This window comes from Saccopteryx bilineata, chromosome 5 (genome assembly GCF_036850765.1).
Source record: "Saccopteryx bilineata isolate mSacBil1 chromosome 5, mSacBil1_pri_phased_curated, whole genome shotgun sequence".
Classification (NCBI taxonomy): domain Eukaryota; kingdom Metazoa; phylum Chordata; class Mammalia; order Chiroptera; family Emballonuridae; genus Saccopteryx; species Saccopteryx bilineata.
The window spans coordinates 192,549,845-192,573,017 of NC_089494.1; the positions used below are offsets into that span (position 1 = coordinate 192,549,845).

The 23,173-nt window shown below is 35.9% G+C and overlaps 1 protein-coding gene across 4 annotated transcripts in view; it reads left to right on the forward strand.

The window, feature by feature from the left end:
- The window catches only part of SNCA (synuclein alpha), a 136,706-nt gene extending 121,904 nt beyond the window's left edge, over positions 1 to 14,802 (forward strand). For all 4 annotated transcript variants that reach the window (XM_066279705.1, XM_066279708.1, XM_066279706.1 and 1 more), the window contains exons 5-6: positions 11,146 to 11,229; positions 14,221 to 14,802. In XM_066279705.1, coding sequence (XP_066135802.1) covers positions 11,146 to 11,229; positions 14,221 to 14,253 — 117 coding nt within the window. In that variant the 3' untranslated portion in view covers positions 14,254 to 14,802. The remainder of the gene's footprint in view (positions 1 to 11,145; positions 11,230 to 14,220) is intronic.
- Positions 14,803 to 23,173: the final 8,371 nt, after the last annotated feature.

Consider the following 23,173-nt stretch of genomic DNA (forward strand, 5'->3'; position numbering starts at 1 on the left):
CTTTTCTGCACATCATTGCCAGAACACTCTTCCTAAAATAAAATTTGTATTATAAAACTTTTTCATGTGATAATACAGAACAGTTCTTACATGTTTGAACTCCACAGTGAATAGGCATCTGGGTACTCACCTCTCCCCACACCCTGTGTTCTGGCTGGATAAAGTCACTTCCCTGCTACTATGTTTTTGTCCATAATGTGTCCTTTCCCTGGAGTTCCCAGTCATCATGAAAACATTCAGACCCAGTTCTAATGATGTCTCCTCCTGCCAGAAGTCATCACACCTCTTCTGAAATTTTACGTTTACCTTCCTTATGCCCTGTATCACATTTACTACCTTGGGTTATACTAGCTTTTGTGTACCTCTCTTATTTACCCAATTTGAGGTTGCTTAGGGTGAAAAGACTCTGCCTTGTAAAGCATTGTATATTTTACAATTCCTGGTATGTGCACTGTATGTAGTATGTGAATTCGATTTATACTGATAATCTCTTTTTTGATTAGTTGAATAGGTTGCTATCAGCAATAAGATTGCATATTTGGTAGCAACATAAAAAATATATATGGAAGCTCTATCTGAATGAGACTGTAGAGAAACAACATTTTCTATGTCATAGCTTTTTATTATAATTTGGAGGCATTTATTAATAAAATCAGAAAACAATCATTACTAAGTCAATATCACAAAATAATCATTATTAGGTCAATTCTTTGTGCAGTACAAGGTTAATTCTATAGTTGCCTTCTAATATCTTATAGTCTCTTAACCACAAATGTATTGCATGTTTTTGGAAACAAGTCACAGTGCTACCAGTTATGGTGACATGCTGTAATAAATACTGATGTTACACTATTGGTATTTGTCATTTTTTAAGATCTTAGTACTCTATCTTTTCCCCAATGTTGTGTTCCCTATGTAAAGATTATAATTGATATAGCAGTCTAGAGTTTCACAAGTATGGTGCTGATGCTTTTGAGAGGTTGACTCCCAGAGTCTACAAAGTAAGTTGTAGCTTTTAGTATATCTCATATTTTGCTTCAATTATGAGAGGTTAGATACTTCAAGGATAAGGATGCTTCTTTACCAGCATTACAAATATCAAAAAAGGTACATTCATCCTCAAGTACTGGTGTTGTGAATATTTCTCACCCTTGGTATGGTCTAAATATAATATAAGACCAATTCTGCTTGTAAGTCTCCAGTTTAAAACAATTAGACACTGTATTTGTAGCATTTGCAGTTGATAGCTCCACGGTATTTGCTTCTTTGTCACTAGGATATACTCAGGACTTAGTAAGTGCCATCTATTATTTAGTACTAAGAGCTCTCAGCTGTATTCCTAGACAGCTGAGAGGGAGGGAACAAAGTGGAGGACCTGTGCACCAGTTTGAGAAAAGTAAGATACTAAGGTTCGTTGGAGAGTGAATTGTAGCTAATCGATGAAATAAGGTAGATTCTTAGTTGTTGTTTTTTGTTTTTTGTTTGTTTTTTTTTTGGTTCCAATCTTTTTCAAGGAAAGCTTTAGAAAAATAAAATCTGCAATAAGATGAAAATATAACCCTGGGTAATATGCATGATATACATTTATTGGGATACTTAGGTAACAAAAGTAAAATGCTAAAGCACTCTAGCACCTAGTGCATGCTCAGTAAATATTTGATATTATAACTGTATACTGGTAATTTTGTGCTATTTTATGTATGATATATCATCTTATTTAATACAACAACAATCTAAGAAAGGTTTTATTATTACAATTTTTCAATTCAGACATCTAATTTGCTCAAAATCTCCTAGAAATCATCTGCCACTAAGTCTGTTGGCCACCAAATCCCATGCTTTTAAAAGGGTATTTTTATAGTATATACAACTGTTGAAGACTGTGAACTATGATACGATGTATTTAAGTGATTGTGTAACCATAGTTTCAGTTCTTCACCAATGACAGAAACAGGAATCATCCTCAATATATAGTTTTCCAACACACACACACACACACACACACACACACACCCTACCATAGGCATGCATGCCCCCACTCACCCCACTTCCTTTTTGCAACCATGAAGACAGTTTCAGCATCTTAAATACAAAGTATTCTGTGTGTTCTTTGTTTTTCTTGGTCTAATACAGATATCAGGAGTTCCCATTCAATAAAAACCAAGGGAGATATAAATGAGTCAAATTAAAGAAGGAAGAATGGATAAAAAAGTAAATACAGAGCTCCATATTGATTTACTAAGAGTTAAATAATGTAATCCAGAAACAATAGATGATTTAAAAGTAATTAAATGAACACAAACATTTAGTGCTTAATTAAAGAAACAGACAAAATTAGACAAAGCAAATGGTATTCATTTGTTGTGATGAGGATATAATCTTTTATTCCCTTTCACATTCTCTAGAGAAAGGCAAGGTAAATAAATAAACATCATGACTAAGTATAACACCTGCCCTGTGGACTTAAGGGAACACTATGTTTCATTGTGACAATTAAAATGAACTTGGTGTGGGCTTGAAAGAGATTGCTGTATCCAATGTGAAGATAAGGTCTGTGACCCAGGCAAAAGCTTGATTGGTTCATTAAAAGGAATAAAAAACTCAAGTGATGCTATTTCAAACCATTCGAAAAATCATAGTTTCTGTGCCACATATTTAGGGAGAATAATGGACAATTTGTTTCTTACTATTTCATCATCTCTGTTCTGGTTGAACACACTCTAATGAAAAAGGTATAAACCAGAGAAATGCTATGTATCAAATTTATAATAAGCTGTTTTTCCCTGTAACAAAAAGTTAAACAGGTTAGCATTTGCAGATTTAATAGTCATGTGGTAAAAAATACAGTCTGTCTGGTTTATGCCCTTGTAAATATGTCACTTATATATGTGTTTACATGAATGTATATATGTATATAGACATATGTATGTACATATGCATATATCTTTTAACTTATTTTTTCCTGAAAAAAATAATAAATTACTTCATAGTAGAGACAGCAAGATATTTAATTATAAAATACATTGTGTCTTGAGATTAATTTTTTTGAAACTTAATTTTACCTTGTGTAAGTAGTTCAAATTAATGTTTTTAGTAAGTAAGGTTTTTTTCCCCCAGAGACTTGACTAATATTGCATAATAGCTAAGAGTGCTGGCTGGTTACGTCCATTCATTCATTGATAAACTAGAGATAATAGAAGAAACTTCTTCATAAGGTTGCTTTTATTTTAAAGATCAAATAATGCACGTGAAACTCTTGGGACAATACCCAATACAGAGTAAGCACTAAATACATCTTCACTCTTATTGTTATTTTATGTCAGAGTAAGATGAAAAATTAAGCCTTTTAATAATATTTCATTTGAATGACCTTCAAAGGTTATACCCAGCCCATTATCTTTCTTGATAATCTTGTAAATTGATTCCCTTTTGTCTCAGATCTGTTGAGACATAAATGGATAGAGGTTTTCGGAAGAAACTTTTTTTAAGTAAACCAAAGAAAGTAACAACCACAACTTGTGTGAAAAAGGTTAAAGATGAAAGAATTTATTGGGTAGGATAATTGCAAGAACTATTGAAATCGACTGCTGTTGTCTGTGGGGCATCATTTCTTTCTTGCCTCCTGTCTCATGGATGTTAAGCAAAGATATTCCAACTTGAAGGCTGAGATCCACTTGAAGAGTTTTCTTTCCATATCTTGAAAGCCCGTCACACTGCCTGGCGTCTCTCCCCACTAGTCAGAGACTTCTGGAACCTCGCGTTATCACATGCACCTAACTGTCCTGTGCTTCTGCTCTAGCTTTCTCATAGTCTTTCCTACTCTTTACTCTCTGAGATGAAGACACATATTTATCTTGCTCTTTAAGGTTCTTCTCTTGGGTTTCATAGCCACTGATCTTGAAGCTATTATCTTCACCCTCTGCTTCACAGGCCTGTAAGTCCTATTCACCCTTTGGTGTATAAGTAGTTTGTTTTGCCTGAAGTATTTTCTCTCAGTCAGATATTAAGACCAATTTTCCAACTATTTTTGAAAGCAAACACCTGGACCCTGACTTACTAAGATCTAGACAGCAGATTTCCTCTTTCCAGGAGCCTGTTAGCATTCCCTAAGTCCCCTAAATTAAAGAAGCAGGCTCCTTACTTTTTATTTATTTAATTTTGTCTAAGCCTACATTCCTACTGATTCTCGTTTTAAGACTTGTCTCCATTTATCAGTGCATTTGCAAAGATGAAATGACTGGCTGATTCTGAACTCAGAGTAGATCTTTCTCAGGCTGACCTACTTTCACTTAGAAGTCTTATTTAATCACTACCCAAGGGGCTGATCTTCAAGAATCCTATTTATGTAAACTTAAAATACCAGTAATAAGCATATATAATAGTCTTTTTATTAAAGGAGGAGAGGCATTCATCTTTATTTTTTTTTGTTAAAATTTTTATTGACTTTATTGGGGTTACATTGGTTAATAAAAGTATACAGGTTTTAGGTGTCCAATTTGAAAATAGTTTATTCCCAAAGTTCCTGTTGTGTGTTAGCATTTGCACATAGGTCTATATCCAAGTGAGGAGGGGAAAGTTGGCAATGCTTCTATGCTGGGAACTCTCATTAGGTGAGTCATCTAATTGCATGGCACTGTCATAAATATTGCAGTCACTGAGCTGGTTACATTTACCAAGGAGAAGAAAGATATAAAATAGAATACTACTTCTTTGCTCTATAATAAAAATTTCTTCTAAATAAATGATTTCTCACTGACTCCTAACTTATAGACCAATTATTTTGTGATTTATGTTTAAATGCAGTGGTGGGATTCAGCCAGTTTGCACTGGTTCGGCAGAATCGATACCTAATTTTCTGTTGAGTTCAGCAAACCGGTTGTTAAAATGGTGCTTGTAATTAGGGTTCTCTCTAAGGTGGGTGCCTGGGCACTTGCTCAATGTGGAAATCACAAATTTACATTTCATACTCTTTTTTTTATTATTAGCTGAGAGGAAGGGAGGCAGAGACAGATGTCTGCATGCAACTCTTTGCCCCTTGTCTACATAATTGCCTCAAAAGAAACAGATTAGCCCAATGGATTTCAAACACAGGCCCCTACCCATTAATTCTGCCATATTTGATTCATTCCTAAAGGTATAGAGCATATTTGTCACTTTAATTCTGCCCTAGACCCAATGTATAACTGTATTTTACCCAACAATAAAAATTGAATTTTAATTAAATCATACAAAACTGGAAAAAAAGGAGGGAGTTCAACATGATGAATATTCTTTGGGTGTTGGTCATGCCAGAATGTGCCAATTTGCATGGTTTCTCATGTCATAGCATTTAATTACTAGAATGCATTTGAACACTATTTATTTTTTGTTAACAGCAAGTGTGGTCATTATATTACTATTTTAATATATATTTATGTCTATATATAACATTAAGACTTAAAATAAGCCCTGGCCGGTTGGCTCAGCGGTAGAGCGTCGGCCTAGCGTGCGGAGGACCCGGGTTCGATTCCCGGCCAGGGCACACAGGAGAAGCGCCCATTTGCTTCTCCACCCCTCCGCCGCACTTTCCTCTCTGTCTCTCTCTTCCCCTCCCGCAGCCAAGGCTCCATTGGAGCAAAAGATGGCCCGGGCGCTGGGCATGGCTCTGTGGCCTCTGCCTCAGGCGCTAGAGTGGCTCTGGTATGGCGACGCCCAGGATGGGCAGAGCATCGCCCCCTGGGGGGCAGAGCTCCGCCCCTGGTGGGCGTGCCGGGTGGATCCTAGTCGAGCGCATGTGGGAGTCTGTCTGACTGTCTCTCCCTGTTTCCAGCTTCAGAAAAATGAAAAAAAAAAAAAAAATAAAAAATAAAAAAATAAAAGACTTAAAATATAGTGGTATTTCTGAACTACCTATGTTGTTTTGGTTTTAAAGATTACTCATTTCAAGTTTTAAAATACATTTAATATCTCTTCTTTATAAAATTAGTTCTTTTTTTAAAAAAAATTGAAATTCATCTGATTTTGAATCAGATGCCCTTTGCTCTCCACTACTCCCAAACTAAAACTATCTAACTTTTCTTTTAAACACGATTCTCGCCTGATCTGTGGTGGCGCAGTGGATAAAGCGTTGACCTGGAAATGCTGAGGTCACCAGTTCAAAAACCCTGGGCTTGCCTGGTCAAGGCACATATGGGAGTTGATGCTTCCAGTTCCTCCCCCCCTTCTGTCTCTTCTCTCTCTCTCTCTCTCTCTCTCTCTCTCTCTCTGTCTCTCCCTCTCCTCTCTAAAATGAATAAGTAAATAAAAATTAAAAAAAAGGTTCTCATACCTATCTACTTTACTTGGTTAGTTATTCAATAAAATAAATGGTATTGCTCTTAGTAAAAATATACTATCTACACCCCATCATATACTGTCCAGCTAAAATAAGTTTTGCACATATTTTAAAAGTCTATGCTATTTTCACTTGAATAGGAATTCTGCACTTGATTTCATATCAGAAATGCTGGATTCTGTAAGATGAGTGCTAAGTGGAACCTGTATTCCACTCTTGGTTTCTTTTAGTTTTATTTATTTTTAGGATTACTGTTTCTTTCTGTCCCCATGGTTGAACTCTTATTTAGGGTTAATTATCATTGTTCTACAATGCAGAAAAATAGTTCATGCAAAATATCTTTCAGTGTAAAAGCAGTAGAGAAAAGAGTGCTTCTACTGCTTTGAATGTTTAAGATAGTGAACGAAGCCCTGTTATTATACATATAACCAGGTATTGTATCTCAAAGTCTTTAGAAAACTCTGACCATTAGCCAACAGTCTTTTACAGACTTCAAAAATTGTTTTTGATCTATTCATACTAACAGCAAATACATTGCTATATTTTGTACCAAATGATGCCACAGAGTTTACAAACATATAATGATACTGGGTAGTGATTTCCAAGGAACATATCACACACATTCACAGGACCCCAGGATGCATTTTTAACAAGGACTGCAGATGATTGTAGATTTTGGAGAAGAAAATGGTTTGCAGAAGCAGTTTTTATTGTGAGTTACATTAAATATATAAAAACATACAATATAAGTCAAGCAATTAAACAAAAATGATTTTGTTATACAAAGTATTAATCTATATTTGTTACATGATAAATTGGGGCATATCAAATTTTTAAGAGTTTATTTGAGCAAAAATCAATTTGAATTGGGCCGTATACAATCTAAAAGACAGAAACAATCTCCAAGTAGCTATACAAAATGAGAGACTTTTATAAGCAGAAAGGAGTGGAAACAAGGAAGGTATACTTTGGCTAAAAAGCGTGTTGGTTATTAAAAGGTTACTTTCCTTTAGGGGATAGCAGGGATCTATTAGGCATATATATTACTTCACTAATGCAGATAAGGTGATTTTTGATTGTTGGGTTTTCTTCTGGGAATGCTGAAATTAATTCTCTCTGGTGACATGGGACTCAGCATAAGTACTTTTGTTTTAGGCATGGTACCTTGATTTTTGTTCTTGTTTTTGTTTAAACAATTTCCCCCCTTTGATCAGAGTCTCAGACTATATCAAAGATTTGAGGCATTAACACAACTCCCAGTTACTATTTTGGAGTTCTGGTAGTTTTTGCTAAATCTGTGTAGTGTACACAGGTCACAACTTCAGGTCTACATGCTTCAACCTGGTCATTCTCTTTGCACCTCATGTCCTATTCTTAGTGAGACCATTTGCTTCGTGGTTAGCAGCTGCAAACATGCATTTGAAGCCTTTGAGAAAATACAATGCACCACACAGACTTCTGTGATTATTATAAGCAAGATCATTCTCAATGCCTAGAGTGCACTTTGGAGTCATGGTCCCCAAGACCCAAACTAATCAGAATCAGAGAAGTCAGAGAAAGACTCCAGTGAAGGAGTCACTTTCTTAAGTCAATAGGCTTGTTCTGTGTGTGACTCTATGGAGCTGAGTCTCAGCTTTTCCAGAAGTGTTACTCTAAAGGCAGCCGGTGGTGTTGACCACAAAAAGGACACCTCTTTCACCTAAAAGATAATCAGGGGCTATCCTATTATCAAGAACAACTTCCTCAGAGTCTAGTAGGGTGTTTTTTGGGTAGCTACTGCTTTAGCAGCAGATTCCCCAGTATTTTCAAGAGGTAGGCAACGGTGCTGATCGCCACCCCACTGTCTTTACTTCTAGCCAGTGAAGTAATAAATGAATTTTGAATCATGAATGCCTCCTGGTAATCAATTCCCTTTTGAGTCTGTGGCATGGGACTAGAAAGGTGACAGCCATGGAGGCCAGTAACATATAAGGGTCTGTAGATCACACAGGTGGTTTTATTCTGACTATCTTTGTCTTTGTGTCACTTTGTATAGACCCTGGAAGTAAAGTTTCCCTGGTTTGAGGCTGTTAACCAGAGGCATAAAAATGTACCTCTAGGGTTAGAAGATCTGATACCATACAGTGGAGGTTACTTACATTGCAGGAATCATAATATTTATGAATAGACTTCTTTGATGCATTTTGTCAATCAAGTTATGAGAATATTGTTTACCAGGAATAGAATCTTAACTGGGTCTTAAAGGTATAGATCAAGTATAATCAAGTACACAATAGAATGTCTTTTTTTCTCAATTACAGAAATCTATAGATAATTCAATCAAAACATTTTTGAATGCCAAAACTCTCAGGATTGTGGTTAAGAACATAATCTTTGTAGTCACCTCTGCCAATTTGACACTGAGTAAATCAGTAAAGCCCTCTAAGACCAAGCTTCCCTGGCAAGATGTACCTAAGGTTGTCTGCTTCATACATCTGTAAGCTGTCTCTACTTCACGTAATATAAAAGTTATTTAAAGATCTTTACAATTGTTAATGATAATTTATTAGTAAAAATTAATGTACTTTTATTATAATGAAATCAACAGTCCCGTTTTCCAGAGTCAGATTTATGTAAGCAACATATATTTTGTCCCTTTAGTGAGTAAACATTTGTGAAAGTATGTGCCTATGCTTGTGAAACATTTATAGTTATTGAACAACTTGAAATTTATCTTAGATTGTTCATTCGTCTTATTGCTTTTTTCTTCTCTTTCATTTATTTATGTATCTTTATTCTTGTAATTTACTTTCTGTCTCTCACTTATTTGATCTCTTTTAATAATGTATTAGCATTTCCTCTATGACTTCTCAAACTCTGGCCCCACAATTAAGCCAGTTTTACAAGTCATTTAAACTTTTGATTTGTAAGATAATTCCTGAAAAACATAAACTGGTTACACACATAAGTGCAGTTTTATGCCCTGTATTTACTACAAAATAAGTTTTAAAATTTTAAAGTATTAGGTAAATAAAGGCTTAAAATGCCCAGATATTTAAAAAATAAAAGCAGTTATGTATTTGAAACCTGACTGAATCAATATTTAAAATTAACGTGGATAGGTTTCACTTGCTCCTAATACATGATTAATCTAGCCAATGAATTCGCAAGCAATACCCAACATTACTTGGATGAACTTTGAAGGATGTACACAGACACACCAAAACACACATACACATATACCCAGTAACATTGACCAGTTCTAGCTGTATGAGTACCTCGTTTGTGATAGTCAAACATATAGTCTGCCATATTTACTTGTCCAGTCTATATAAAATATTCTAGCAGGTTAGAGAAATAAATCTCTACTTCTTAGTTTAAAAGTGCATGGAACCAGGAAAAATTTACCTTTTTTTTTTCATTCTTGACTAACACTAAAACATACTAATATGCCTGACCTGTGGCGGCGCAGTGGATAAAGCGTCAACCTGGAAACACTGAGGTTGCCGGTTCAAAACCCTGGCTTCCTGGTCAAGGCACATATGGGAGGTGATGCTTCCTGCTCCTCCCCCTTCTCTCTCTCTCTCTCTCTCTCTCTCTCTCTCTCTCTCTCCCCCTCCTCTCTAAAAAAATGAATAAATAATAAAAAAATATACTAATATGATGAATTAATGAATTTATTGGCTCCTTCCAGTTAAAAGAGTTAAATTGCTGGCCCAATTTATTATTAAGGCTGTTTGATGTGTAGAGAAAACTTAAGTTCCTCACCCAGCATCACAGAATATCTGGAATAGAGAGAAGCTAGGATTTGAACACGTTTTGCGATGCTGCAGTCCTTGTGTCAAACTACTATGAAACAGAGACTATATGCTTGACTTGTACTAGGAACTGAAACACTTTGAAAACAATATCTTTACTCCACATTTAGAAATGAGGTATTTGGGGATGGTTTATATATATTTAATTTTATTTCCATTTAACTTGACCTTTTGTTTATAAAAAAAAGGGTTGGGCAGGAGAAGATGACCTCTACACTTCTCTGCCCAGCTAAAGTAGGCATCAGCTTTAATTTAACCTTTCTCATGGTCAGCCATTCCCTCATCCGTCTTTCTGTCAGTTCCATGGTGAAGACCTGAGATATTATTTACATCAGACATATTTTTAAACATAAGCTACATTGGTTGAGGGGTCACTTGATCTCATCTAGTAAGACTCACATTGTTTCTCTGCTCTTTCAACTTTCAAAGAACTTTATCTTCTTATAACTACTTTGCTGGAATAAATGCAAAGACACAAACAGTTTTTTAGTGAAGAATGCTAATAAAACCATGACCATTTCAGGTTGAGTTTTGTAATATCCTATTTCTAATGTGAGAGACCTGGAAACTTGTCTGACCATGTATTTCATTTTCTTCCTCCAAATATATATAGTTTAAATCTTGAATTTTAGAAAAACTTCTTTGTCATAATTTAAAAATATATTACTAAATATGTATGCCTTCATAAGTGATTATACCTTAAAAACTTATTTAAAAAATAAAAACATACACAACTATCGAACAAAACACTTTAAGTATTTTGGGTTTTTTTTCTTTTAATTGTTTTACCTTGGCATCTGAATTCTACACAGTTTGTGTCGACCATATATCCAATACCTTACATCCTGCCAAAAAATTGTATACATTCTCATTGTATAGTTTAGAATGCCAGCAATAATTTTAAAGAGTGCTATTTTTATGTTATCCTTTCCAGTATTGTATTTATATATAAGATGTTTTTAAAATGCTTGTGACGTTAAGAACTGAAAAGTGGCACCTCGTCATATTCTTTTTGTGCTTCTGTTTAAATATTAGAGTGAAGAAGGAGCTCCACAGGAAGGGATTCTGGAAGATATGCCGGGGGATCCTGACAATGAGACTTATGAAATGCCTTCTGAGGTAAATGTCATATACATAAAATTTCAAAATTAAACTTTAGGAGTTTTTTAGGTAAGCGGTATTTATAATAAGTAGCGCCAAAATCTGTCACTGTCAGATTTCCCTTACGTTTCTCCTTTGTGAGAATGACTTGCTCTGTAGATGACCAAGTTGGCCAAATCCAGGACATGTTTTATGTGGACAATTTGCAAGCTAAAAATTGTTTTCACATTTGTGATGAGTTGTTATGTAAAAGCAGCAGCAGCAACGTTGAAACCATATGTGGCTCACATCCTAAAATAACTACTAACTGGCACTTTAAAGAAAAAGTTTGCCAACTTGCATTAGAGAATTATTTTATTAAAAAACTTATATTCTAAAATCCAAAGTGGAAAATTAGATCAACTAAGTGCCAAAAGAAAATAGTAATTATTTTGCATACATTTCCAGTGGGATGTTTACACAGGAAAAAAAAGTTACTCAAAAAAGTATACAGTATAAAGATGATAAATAATGATTTGCAACAACTGATGTAATTCAGTATAGCAATTTAAACAACATAATTTGATTAAATTGAGTTTGAAAATACTGTATACAGAGAGTGTTACAGAATTAAGCACCCGAAACTTGTAAACTTATATTAACCAGTGTCATCCCAGTAAATGTAATGATAAAGAAAGTGTATCACAAAGGTAATTAGAAAATACTTTTAGATTAATGAAACTAACTCTAAAGAAAACAGAAAATCTGAAAATATGTATAATAAAGTATAGAGACTGAATTATTTAAAAACCTACCCACAAAGAAAATGCCAGCCCTGGCCATTTGGCTCAGTGAATAGAGCCTGGAGTGCAGAAGTTCAAGGTTTCATCCCTGGTCAGGGAACACATGAGAAGCGACTGCATGCTTCTATTCCTTTCCCTCTCCCCCTCTTACAGCCAATGGGTAAGCAGTCAGCCTCAGTGGTGAGGATAGCTCAGTTGGTCCAAGCATCAGCCCTAGAAGGAGGTTTCCAGGTGGATCCAGTCATGGCGCATGTGGTAGTGTATCTTCCCTCCTTTCACTTAAGGATAAGAAAAAAGAAAAAATATCTCAGGAGGACCACATGGCTTCACTGGTGAATTCTCTAAAAATTTAAAGAATATTACAGCCCAGGCCAGTTGGCTAAATGGTAGAGGTTCAGCCTAGCATGTGATGTCCTGGGTTCAATTCCCAGTCAGGGCACACAGGAGAGGTGCCCATCTGCTTCTCCACCCCTATCCCTCTTGTTTCTCTCTATCTCTCTCTTCCCCTCCCACAGCCATGGTTTGATTGGAGCGAGTTGGCCCCCGGTGCTGAGAATGGCTCCGTGGCCTCTGCTTCAGGCATTAGGAAGAGCTTGGTTGCTGAGCAACAAAGCAATATGCCAGATGGGCAGAACATCACCCCTAGTGGGCTTGTTGGGTGGATCTCAGTCTGGGTGCATGCGAGAATCTGTCTCTGCCTCTGCTCCTCTTACTGAACAATAATAATAATAATAATAAAGAATAATTACAGTAACAGTAATTAATTATACTTAATACTAGTTAAATCATCTGCCAAAAAAGAAAAAAGAGAGAAAAGGGAGCACAACCCAACTAATTCTGTGAGAATAATATTACCCTAATAATGAAACCAGGTATCATTTTAAAAAATGTATTATTGCCTCATAAAAAATAGAGTTAAAGTGTGTGGTAGTTAGATTATACATTATTATTCTTCATTGCATCATTAAAAAGCATTTGATAGTAATCCTATTATAGAAACTGAGATTCAATTGTCTCTTTACCTAATTAGGTATCACCGATTTTGAGGAGTCTTTATGCGTGGCACACTAACGCTAAACACTACAGAAAATACAAATAAGAGTAAGTGATAGTATGAGGACACAGTAAAACTTACTCTAGTAGGTTGCTTAAAACAAATACAAGTTAATTTCTTAATTTATTTGTCATCTTTTAACAAACACTATTGACTATCTTCTATGCACTAGGTATAACAGAAACAAGAATATACAAGTTAAAAATATAAAGTATAATACTTTAAAGGGTCTGTTTAGACCAATGGAAGAAGTTTTATAAAAGAGGTGGTAGTGATCTGGCTGGGAAGGGGTGGGAGGTATGATAGGACAAAAAGAAGAGAGGACATTTCCAGCAATAAAGGAATATCAGAAGTGAAGGCATGCACATCTGAGAATGCATAAAGATATGTCTGAAGAACAGTGAAGAATTAAATGAGTCAAACTTAGGGAACAAAATAGTGACAGAATCCAGCTGCAGTGAGGGTCAAAGACAAACTGTAGAGTACTAAAACAACCTTTTTATTTAAATTTGTACTTTATTCAGAAAGCAACTTGAGTTATTGAAGATATTTTTATTGATTTGGAACAGGATCCTCATATTATTAGTCAGTCTTTAGATCTGACCTCTTTAGTTAGGCCATTAATTTTTTTATTGTGGATATTATCCTAATATACTGTATGGCAGGGCTGAGTTGGGGGGCATTCTTTGGCATAGAAGTAGTAATTGAAGCCATTAATGAAGATAAAGTTTCAGATGGATATTTGAAATTTGAAATAAAGAAGAGAAAACTTAACTTGCCTTTCAAAGCCTTTGTTTTCTTCTAAGAATCAGAGCATCTTAGCCTTGAAATAAGCATGATAGGCCACTTGAGCTGATGTTCACATTTTACAGTTCAGGAAACTGAGAGCCAGATAGGCTAACTAATTTGTCCTGTAGGATGAGGTGTTACGATTATTAAATGGCACATGTACAAATAGAATTCAGATTCCCTGACCACCAGCAAAATTTATGTTTAATAAGAAGACAAAACTGTCAAGTTATATTGTGGGTAGCAGAATAGTTCTAGAACAATTATGAGTGTGATCTTTGTTCAAAGTGGTAAGCTATAGCCTGTCTCATTCACCCTAAATCCTTGATTACCAAGCACTTATACTAACACTGCGTGTCATTTTTCTGATTTTCCTAATGTTAGGAAGGGTATCAAGACTACGAACCCGAAGCCTAAGAAACATCTTTGCTCCCAGTTTCTTGAGATCTGCTGACAGAGGTTCCATCCTGTACAAGTGCTCAGTTCCAACATGCCCAGTCATTTCCCTAAAACTTTTACCGTGTATTTTGAAGTCTTCCATCAGCAGTGATTGAAGTATCTGTACCTGCCTCCACTTAGCATTTCGGTGCTTCCCTCTCAATGAAGTGAAATATGGTAGCAGGTCCTTGTGTGCTGTGTGGATATTGTGGCTTCAAATATAAAATGTTATAACAAAGTAAAAACACCTAAGTGACTACCACTTATTTCTAAATCTTCACTATTTTTTTTCGTTGCTCTTATTGAGAAGTTGTGACTATCATATAATATTTTTAAGTGTCTTTTAATGATTCTAAGAATAATGATGTATTGTGAAATCTGTTAATATATACAATACTTAAAAACATGTGAGCATGAAACTATGCACCTATACATATTAACTATGACATTTTAGTGTTTTGTGATGTGTTTTATTAATTTGTGTTTGTATATAAATGGTGAAAATTAAAATAAAATGTTATCTCATTACCTAAATCTTATGTTTTATTTCATGTCACTTTAATAAAGTTATGCTTACAAACAACATGAAATGAAAGCTGACACAATTAATTTAAATGTAAAGTTGCAGAAAGCCATTTGAAAGAGAAAAGATTTTAGAGGAGTTAAAGAGATAATATGGAACACTAACACTTTACTCTGGAAATTATCTGAAGCAACACTGCCCGAAGTATGTTCTGATGTGCACTGGTGCCGTAAGAGGCTAGACTGAAAATGTGGGTCCCCTAGAAGGATGAGTGTAAAGCAGGATTTTTATTACATGCCCTTTAAATATTCATAAGACACATTAAAGGCTCTGAGGTAAGGCACCTAACATTGTTTATCCTAGAATTTCCTTTTTTAAAAATATAAAGCTCTTTAGAAACTAGCTTAAGAAATGGTAATTCTCCAGATTTATAATCATCTCATAGACCCTTCTAAATTCTGCTAAATTTATATATTCCAGAATACATCTTTAGGCAAGGTTTTTCTGTATCAGAAAGGTCTATTAACTTCTCATGGGTGCTGATAGTAAACTTGACAGTGAAAACACTGTATAAATTAACTAAAAACTTATTTGTTTCTTCATTTTAATTATTCAGGAGAAAAATAGTATTGTCACTTTTAAAAGTAGTTAGATCCATGGAATAGAATAGAGAGCCCACAGATAAATCTTCACTCGTATCATTAATCTATCACAAAGGAGGCAAGGATATACAATGGATAAAGGCAGTCTCTTCAATTAGTGGTGCTGGCAAAACTAAATGGATATATGCAAAGGAAAAAAACCAGACCACTTTCTTATACAACATACAAAAATAAACTCAAAATGGATAAAAATTTAAATGTTATGCCAGAAACCATAAAACTCCTAAAAGAAAATGTAGTTAGTAAGCTTTGACATTGCTCTTAGCAATGTCTTCTTGGATATATCTCCTTGAGCATAGGAAACAATAAAAAAATAAACAAATAGGACTGCATCAAACTAAAAAGATTTTGCACAGCAAAAGAAACCATCAACAAAATGAAAAAAACAACTTACTAAATGGGAGAAGATATTTTCAAATGATACAGCCAATAAAAGGTAACAAACAAAATATATAAATAACTCATACAACTTAACACCGAAAAATAAAAATATCCAGTTACAAAATAGGCAGAAGAACTGAATAAACTTTTCTCCCAAGAGAACATACAAATGGCCAATAGACATAGACAAAGACAGTCAATGTTACTAATCATCAGAGAAATGCAGATTAAAACTGCAATGAGATATCACCTCACACCTTTCAAAATGGCTATCTTCAATAGATCAACGAACAACAAGGCTGGTGAGAATGTGAGGAAAAGGAAAACCCCACTCACTATTGGTAGAATTGTAAATTAATGTAGCTAAAATAGAAAAAAGTATGAAGATTTCTCAAAAAACTAAAAATAGAACTGCCATATGATCCAGTAATACCACTTTTGGTTATTTATCTGAAAAACAAAACAAAAACCACTAACTTGAAAATATATATGCACCCGTATGTTCACTGAAGCATTCCCAGTAATAGTCAAGATAAGGAAGCAACTTAAGTATTCATTGATAGACTAATTGATAAAGAAGTGGTACACATATACAGTGGAATACTACTCAAACATAAAAATGAAGTCATGACATTTGTGACAACATAGCATAATACCCTCTAGGTCCATTTAAGTGAAATAAATCAGAGTGAAAGACAAATAACATATCTCACTTGTATGTACAATCTAAAAACCTCCAAAGTTAATGAATAAACAAAACAGAAGCAGACCCATAGATATAGAGAACAAGCTGATGGTTGCCGAAGGGGAGAGTGGTGGGTGAATGGGAATAAATAGTATAATTTTTTTTTTTTTTGTATTTTTCTGAAGCTGGAAACGGGGAGAGACAGTCAGACAGACTCCCACATGCGCCTGACCGGGATCCACCCGGCACACCCACCAGAGGCGATGCTCTGCCCACCAGGGGGTGATGCTCTGCCCCTCCAGGGCGTCACTCTGCTGCGACCAGAGCCACTCTAGCACCTGGGGCAGAGGCCAAGGAGCCATCCCCAGCGCCCGGGCCATCCTTGCTCCAATGGAGCCTTGGCTGCGGGAGAGGAAGAGAGAGACAGAGAGGAAGGAAGGGGGGGTGGAGAAGCAAATGGGCGCTTCTCCTATGTGCCCTGGCCGGGAATCGAACCCAGGTCCCCCGCACGCCAGGCCAACGCTCTACCGCTGAGCCAACCGGCCAGGGCCTAAATAGTATAATTTTATAAAAGAACATTCTGAAAGTTCTAGACAGATTATATGTAAATATGAGTAATTTGATGTAGATAGGTATTGGCAAGGAAAGAAGGAGGAAGGCATATAAAGACTATAAGTATGAATGGCCACCATAGAAGCTTCCTTTTTTGCCTAATTAGAAAGACAATACTACCAGTGTTTTAAACTGTCTGTGTAGTCTCAAGTTGGAAAGAACTGGTAACTCTCTTGTTTCATTTACATACATTAATGAATGTTCCTAATTAGAAAAGCAACATGGAAAATTAAAATCTCTTTGTACAAAAAGCCTTTTAGTACTAATATGTGCATAGAAAATACCAAGGGAAGATATACACCAGTATTGGTTACTTTGTGCCAATCACCTAATCAAAATGTTGTGTAAGACATATGAGCTTTCTCAGGGAGATTATCTCACAACCACTGCTGAGACAACAACCCAGTAAGTGGCCTGAGGATCAACCTAGTCCTAGGTTTATATTGAAGACATCATGTCCCCAAGTCTGAATTGGTCAGCCTCATTTGACTCCAGAAGGGCCTTAGCAAAACAGGACAGGGTAGGCTTTGGCACACCAACAGCAGCACAAGAAAGTACTTTGTGGTTTGTCATTCCAACTTGGATCTTTTTTAAATTCTCCCCAGTAGTATGTTTCCTCATCTTTCTGGGTCACCCAGTAGGTAACTGTTGAATTAAACACACACACACACACACACACTCTCTCTCTCTCTCTCTCTCAAGGACAACCATTAATTCTGAGATAGCGTTGTCTGCATTGATACTGAAGAAGAAAAAAGCGTTTTTCTAACTGCAAACTTGACAGACATCTCTGTGCACCATGCTGACAGCAGTCTGTTATTTTCTGGGATGAGTCCGTTCCACTGTGTTCCTTCTATCTTGGGCAGGAATGTAACAGGGATGGCATTTCCCTGTTTGCTCTGCCCCTGGCGTTGGAGATACTTTTTGAAAAGAACTATGTGTCAAATATTGATGTAATTTATCAATGTTAGCTCATTTATTCTCAAAATAACCCTAAGAAGTGCTATTATTATATTCAGTTTACTTTAAAATTTTCAATAACATTTTATTTAACTCATATCCAGAATATTATTTCTACATATAATAATACAAAAATTACTGAGAAAATATTTTACATTTTTTTTAGTACTAAGTTTGAAACCCAGTATTTATTTTACACCTCTAGGACTTATATCTTATTTGGACTAACTAACCATATTCCAGGTGCTCAAGAGCTGCCTGTAGCCATTGGCCACCAGACTGCACAGTGCAGTCTGAGGGGAAGTGAGGTTCGATTTCATCACTTGAGCTTCCAAATCTTACATGGTTGTTGCCAAAAATTTTTGTTCTAATACCTCCAAAACAATTTTACAGATATGTGTGTCCCTCTCCCCTCTTCTGCCTCACACATACATTGTTAGATGGATAACTAAAACTTTTCTAAGATTAAATACTTGTAAAGATATAAATTGTAGTGTATTTTAAACATTGACTTTTTAAATTTTTACTATTCAATTACAGTTTGCAATATTATTTTGTATTAGTTTCAGGTATACAGCATAGTGGTTAGACAATTATATGCTTTACAAAGTGGTCCCCATATTTTTAGTACCCGCTTGTCATTGTACATAGTTATTACAATATTATTGACTCTATTCAGAAGGCTGTACAGTTTTCATTTTATACCTGAGCAAACTGAGGTACCCACAGGCTAGGTAACTTTCTCATAGCCACACAGCTAATATGTTGCAGAACCAAGAGACCCAATAAATACAGAGACAGAGTCTAAGCTGTCAGCCACAAGGCGACGTTGTCTCTCAGAGTGAGGACCATAGCTATGTAAGAGAATCTTCCAGAAGTCTAGGGAAATGGGTATTGGCCTCACTTTTCTAAATATAATTTTAGTATATTTTTATTTTTCTTCAGATGTCTATGTCTGGAATAACTGATCCTCATATACATGAAAATACAGTGTGTCCGTAAAGTCATGGTGCACTTTTGACCAGTCACAGCAAAGCAACAAAAGACGATAGAAATGTGAAATCACCAAATAAAAGAAAAATTCTCCCAGTTTCATACCTATTCAGTGCAGTTCGACATGGGCTCACGCACAGATTTTTTAGGACTCCTATCCCATATAGCCTCTACAGACTCATCACTGACTGATGGCCTACCAGAACGGGGTTTCTCCATCAAACTGCCGGTTTTCTTCAACTGCTTATCCCACCGAGTAATGTTATTCCTATGTGGTGGCGCTTTGTTATGAACGTGCTGATATTCACGTTGCACGTTGGTCACGGATTTGAATTTAGCAAGCCACAGAACACACTGAACTTTCCTCTGTACCGTCCACATCTCGACTGGCATGGCCGTGGGCTGCTCCGCTGTATACACGGTGTTATGTCATCATCTGCGCTTGCGTACATGCTGCCACATCATCCTACAGAAACTGGGAGGGTTTTCCTTTTATTTGGTGCAGATTTCATATTTCTATCGTCTTTTGTTGCTCTCCTGTGGCCAGTCAAAAGTGCACCATGACTTTACGGATACATTGTATTTTACTAATTCTGGTAGAATTAGATTTGATTAGTATTTCCTTATAATGAAACTGTACATATCCTGACCATAGAACTAATTTATTTTCAGAAGATAAAAATGTTAATATAATAACAGCAGTCTATAGTAAAGCTGAGTTTGTCATTTTTTTCTGTTGAATGATGGGTACTTGGCTTCTGTCACATGGTGTATATGTGTGTATATATGTGTATATATATATATATATATAAAAGTTTTAAGATTTTTTACTTAGTAATATAATGACTGAATTTATAAGTAAATAAACAAAAAAAGCTATAAATGAATTAAAAATTTGTATTTTTAAGTAATATTTACACAATGTTTTATAATAAGCTTTAATTTTCTAGGTGTAGTTTTTGGATCTAGTAATGTTATATTTTATTCTTTGTATAAGCATAGATTTAAAGAATCCAAATGTGATAGAATTGATATAACAGAAACTACTTCAAAATATGATTATAGTTCTAATATCTACAATACAATTATCTTAGATTTCCTTTAATGTTTTTACTGCTACAGTAGTATCTTTAATTTTTAAAAATCCTATAGCACAGATGGTGTATTAGAAGCAGCTCAAACAATTTTTTTTGAAGAGCTTGACTTTGAGCCTTTAGTAAGTTTCACTGATATACTTATTTATTTATTTATTTGTTTGTTTGTTTGTTTATTTATTTATTTATGAAGGACAGACAAGAGAGATGAGAAGCATCAATTCTTTGTTGCAGCACTTAAGTTGTTCATTTGTTGTTTTATCATATGTGCCTTGATGTGGGGGCTCCAGCCAATCCAGCGACCCCATGCTCAAGCTGGTTACGACCTTGGTGTTTTGAAACTGGGTTCTCTGCATCCTGATTGATGCTTTATCCATTGTACCATCACTTTGTCAGGCTTCTGATATACTTCTTTTTTTTTTTTTTTTTTTTTTTTTTTTTTAATTTTTTTTTTTTGTTTTTTTTTTTTTTTTTTTTTCTTCATTTTTCTGAAGCTGGAAACAGGGAGAGACAGTCAGACAGACTCCCGCATGCGCCCGACCGGGATCCACCCGGCACGCCCACCAGGGGCGGTGCTCTGCCCCCCAGGGGGCGATGCTCTGCCCATCCTGGGCGTCGCCATATTGCGACCAGAGCCACTCTAGCGCCTGAGGCAGAGGCCACAGAGCCATGCCCAGCGCCCGGGCCATCTTTGCTCCAATGGAGCCTTGGCTGCAGGAGGGGAAGAGAGAGACAGAGAGGAAAGCGCGGCGGAGGGGTGGAGAAGCAAATGGGCGCTTCTCCTATGTGCCCTGGCCGGGAATCGAACCCGGGTCCTCCGCACGCTAGGCCGACGCTCTACCGCTGAGCCAACCGGCCAGGGCTGATATACTTCTTTAGTCAGGTAGGATTGCATAGATTTCCCAAATATATTTCGCAGCTACAGATTATTGTACTGGGATAGCTTCTCTTACAAACCTTATAAAAACATATCCTCAAATTTTTTTAAAGGTCAGTGACCATAAATTCCCACTGTTTCTATAGCAACACTGCAAGATATAGTGCCTTGGAAATGTGCTGCATTTTAATCAGATTGTTCTAGGGTTTCCTCATTGCCTTTTGCAGGTAAACTAAATATCAGGTTGCCTTATAACTTGCAGCAAAATGAAAGCTAATCCAGATCTGCAAAGGTCAAAACTAAACTGGGCTCCAGTAAAGTTGAATCTAAACAAATATAGTAGCAAGTCTATATGTTTCTCTTAGGAAAGAATATAATGCTCTTTACCCAGAATAATCAGGGATGCTTGCTTAATTAGGCTGACAGCAGTAGTAGTGAGAATCCTAAATTATAAAACTAGACTATGGAGGTTTGACTCCAAGTTATGTCACTTACTACTATTATTACTTTGAGCAAGTTAATTAATCTCACAGTGCCCCTTTTTGTCTTTAAAAATGTAGATGTTAATAATAGTACCTCATTGCATTTTTGTATAGATTAAATGAGTTAATATAACTAGAATAGTTATAACTATAGTTGGCTCATAGAAAGAAATAATAGAATCATTAGTAGTAGTAGTAATACTAAAAATAGTAGTAGTAGTCATAGATCACAATGTATTTGTAAAAATAAATAACAAACATTAAAATGTTCAGATATATTTATTTATATCTTCTCTTAATATAAAAAATACTATTATCCAAAGCAACTTTAAGAAACAAGAACAAAGCAGGAGGTAACATACACCCTGATTTCAAACTATATTACAGAGCTATAGTAATCAAAACAGTATGGTTTTGGCCTAAAAACATACACACAGATCCATGAAAGAGTAGACAACCCATAAATAAACCCACACATATGTGTATGGTCAACTAATTTACGACACAGAAACAGTCTCTTCAAAAAATTGTGTTGAACAAACTGGACAGTCACACATAAAAGGATGAAACTAGATCACTATCTTCTACCATACACAGAAGTTAGTTCAAAGTATATTAAAGACTTGAATATAAGATCCAAAATCATAAAACTCTTACATAGAAAGAAACATAGACATCAAGCTTCTTGGTAATTTTTTTTGGCTCTGTCACCAAAAGCAAAAGCAACAACAAAGGAAAAAATTAACAGGCCCTGGAGAGTTGGCTCAGTGACAGAACATTAGCCCAGCATGTGAAAGTTCTGGGTTTGATTCCTGGTCAGGGCAAAGAGAAGAAGCATCCCTCTGCTTCTCAACCACCCCTTCCCATCTCTCTCTCTCTCTTCCTCTCCCACAGCCCTGGCTGGATTGGTTTGAGCAAAATTGGCCCTGGGCTCTAAAGATAGCTCAATGACCTCACCTCTGGCTCTAAAAGAGTTTGGTTGCCAATCAATGGAGCAGTGGCCCAGATGGGCAGAGCATCACCTGGTAGGGGGCTTGCCAGTTGGGGAAAATTCGGAAGTCTATCTTTGCCTTCCTGGCTCTCACTTTATAATAAAAAAAGAAAGAAAGAAAACAGCCTGACCAATGGTGGCACAGTGGATAAAGTGTTGACCCTGGAAAGCTGAGGTCGCCAGTTCAAAACCCTGGGCTTTGGCACATATGGGAAATGATGCTTCCCCCTCTCTAAAATGAATAAATAAAATCTTTAAAAAAACAAAAAGATAACTTATAAAGTAAAATAAAAAATTAACAAAATTAAAAACAACATACCAAATAGTAGAAAATATTTTCAGATTCTTTATTTGATAAGGGCTTACTATCCAAAATATATAACAAGTTCATATAGGAGATTCCAAGATGGTGACAAAGCAGGCAATGTTCCAACTGCCACCTGCCAGGACCAACTTGGATTACAACTTAATTTAAGAACAAGCATCTTGAGAAACTAACTTTGGACTAAATTAAAAAAATTCTATGACCAAGGATCACAGAAGAAGCCACAATGAGACTGGTAGGAAGGGCAGAGAAATAGAAAGGGCTGCCCTACTCCCAGGAGCAAGCAGGGTGCAGGATTTGGAGGGACTCTTACT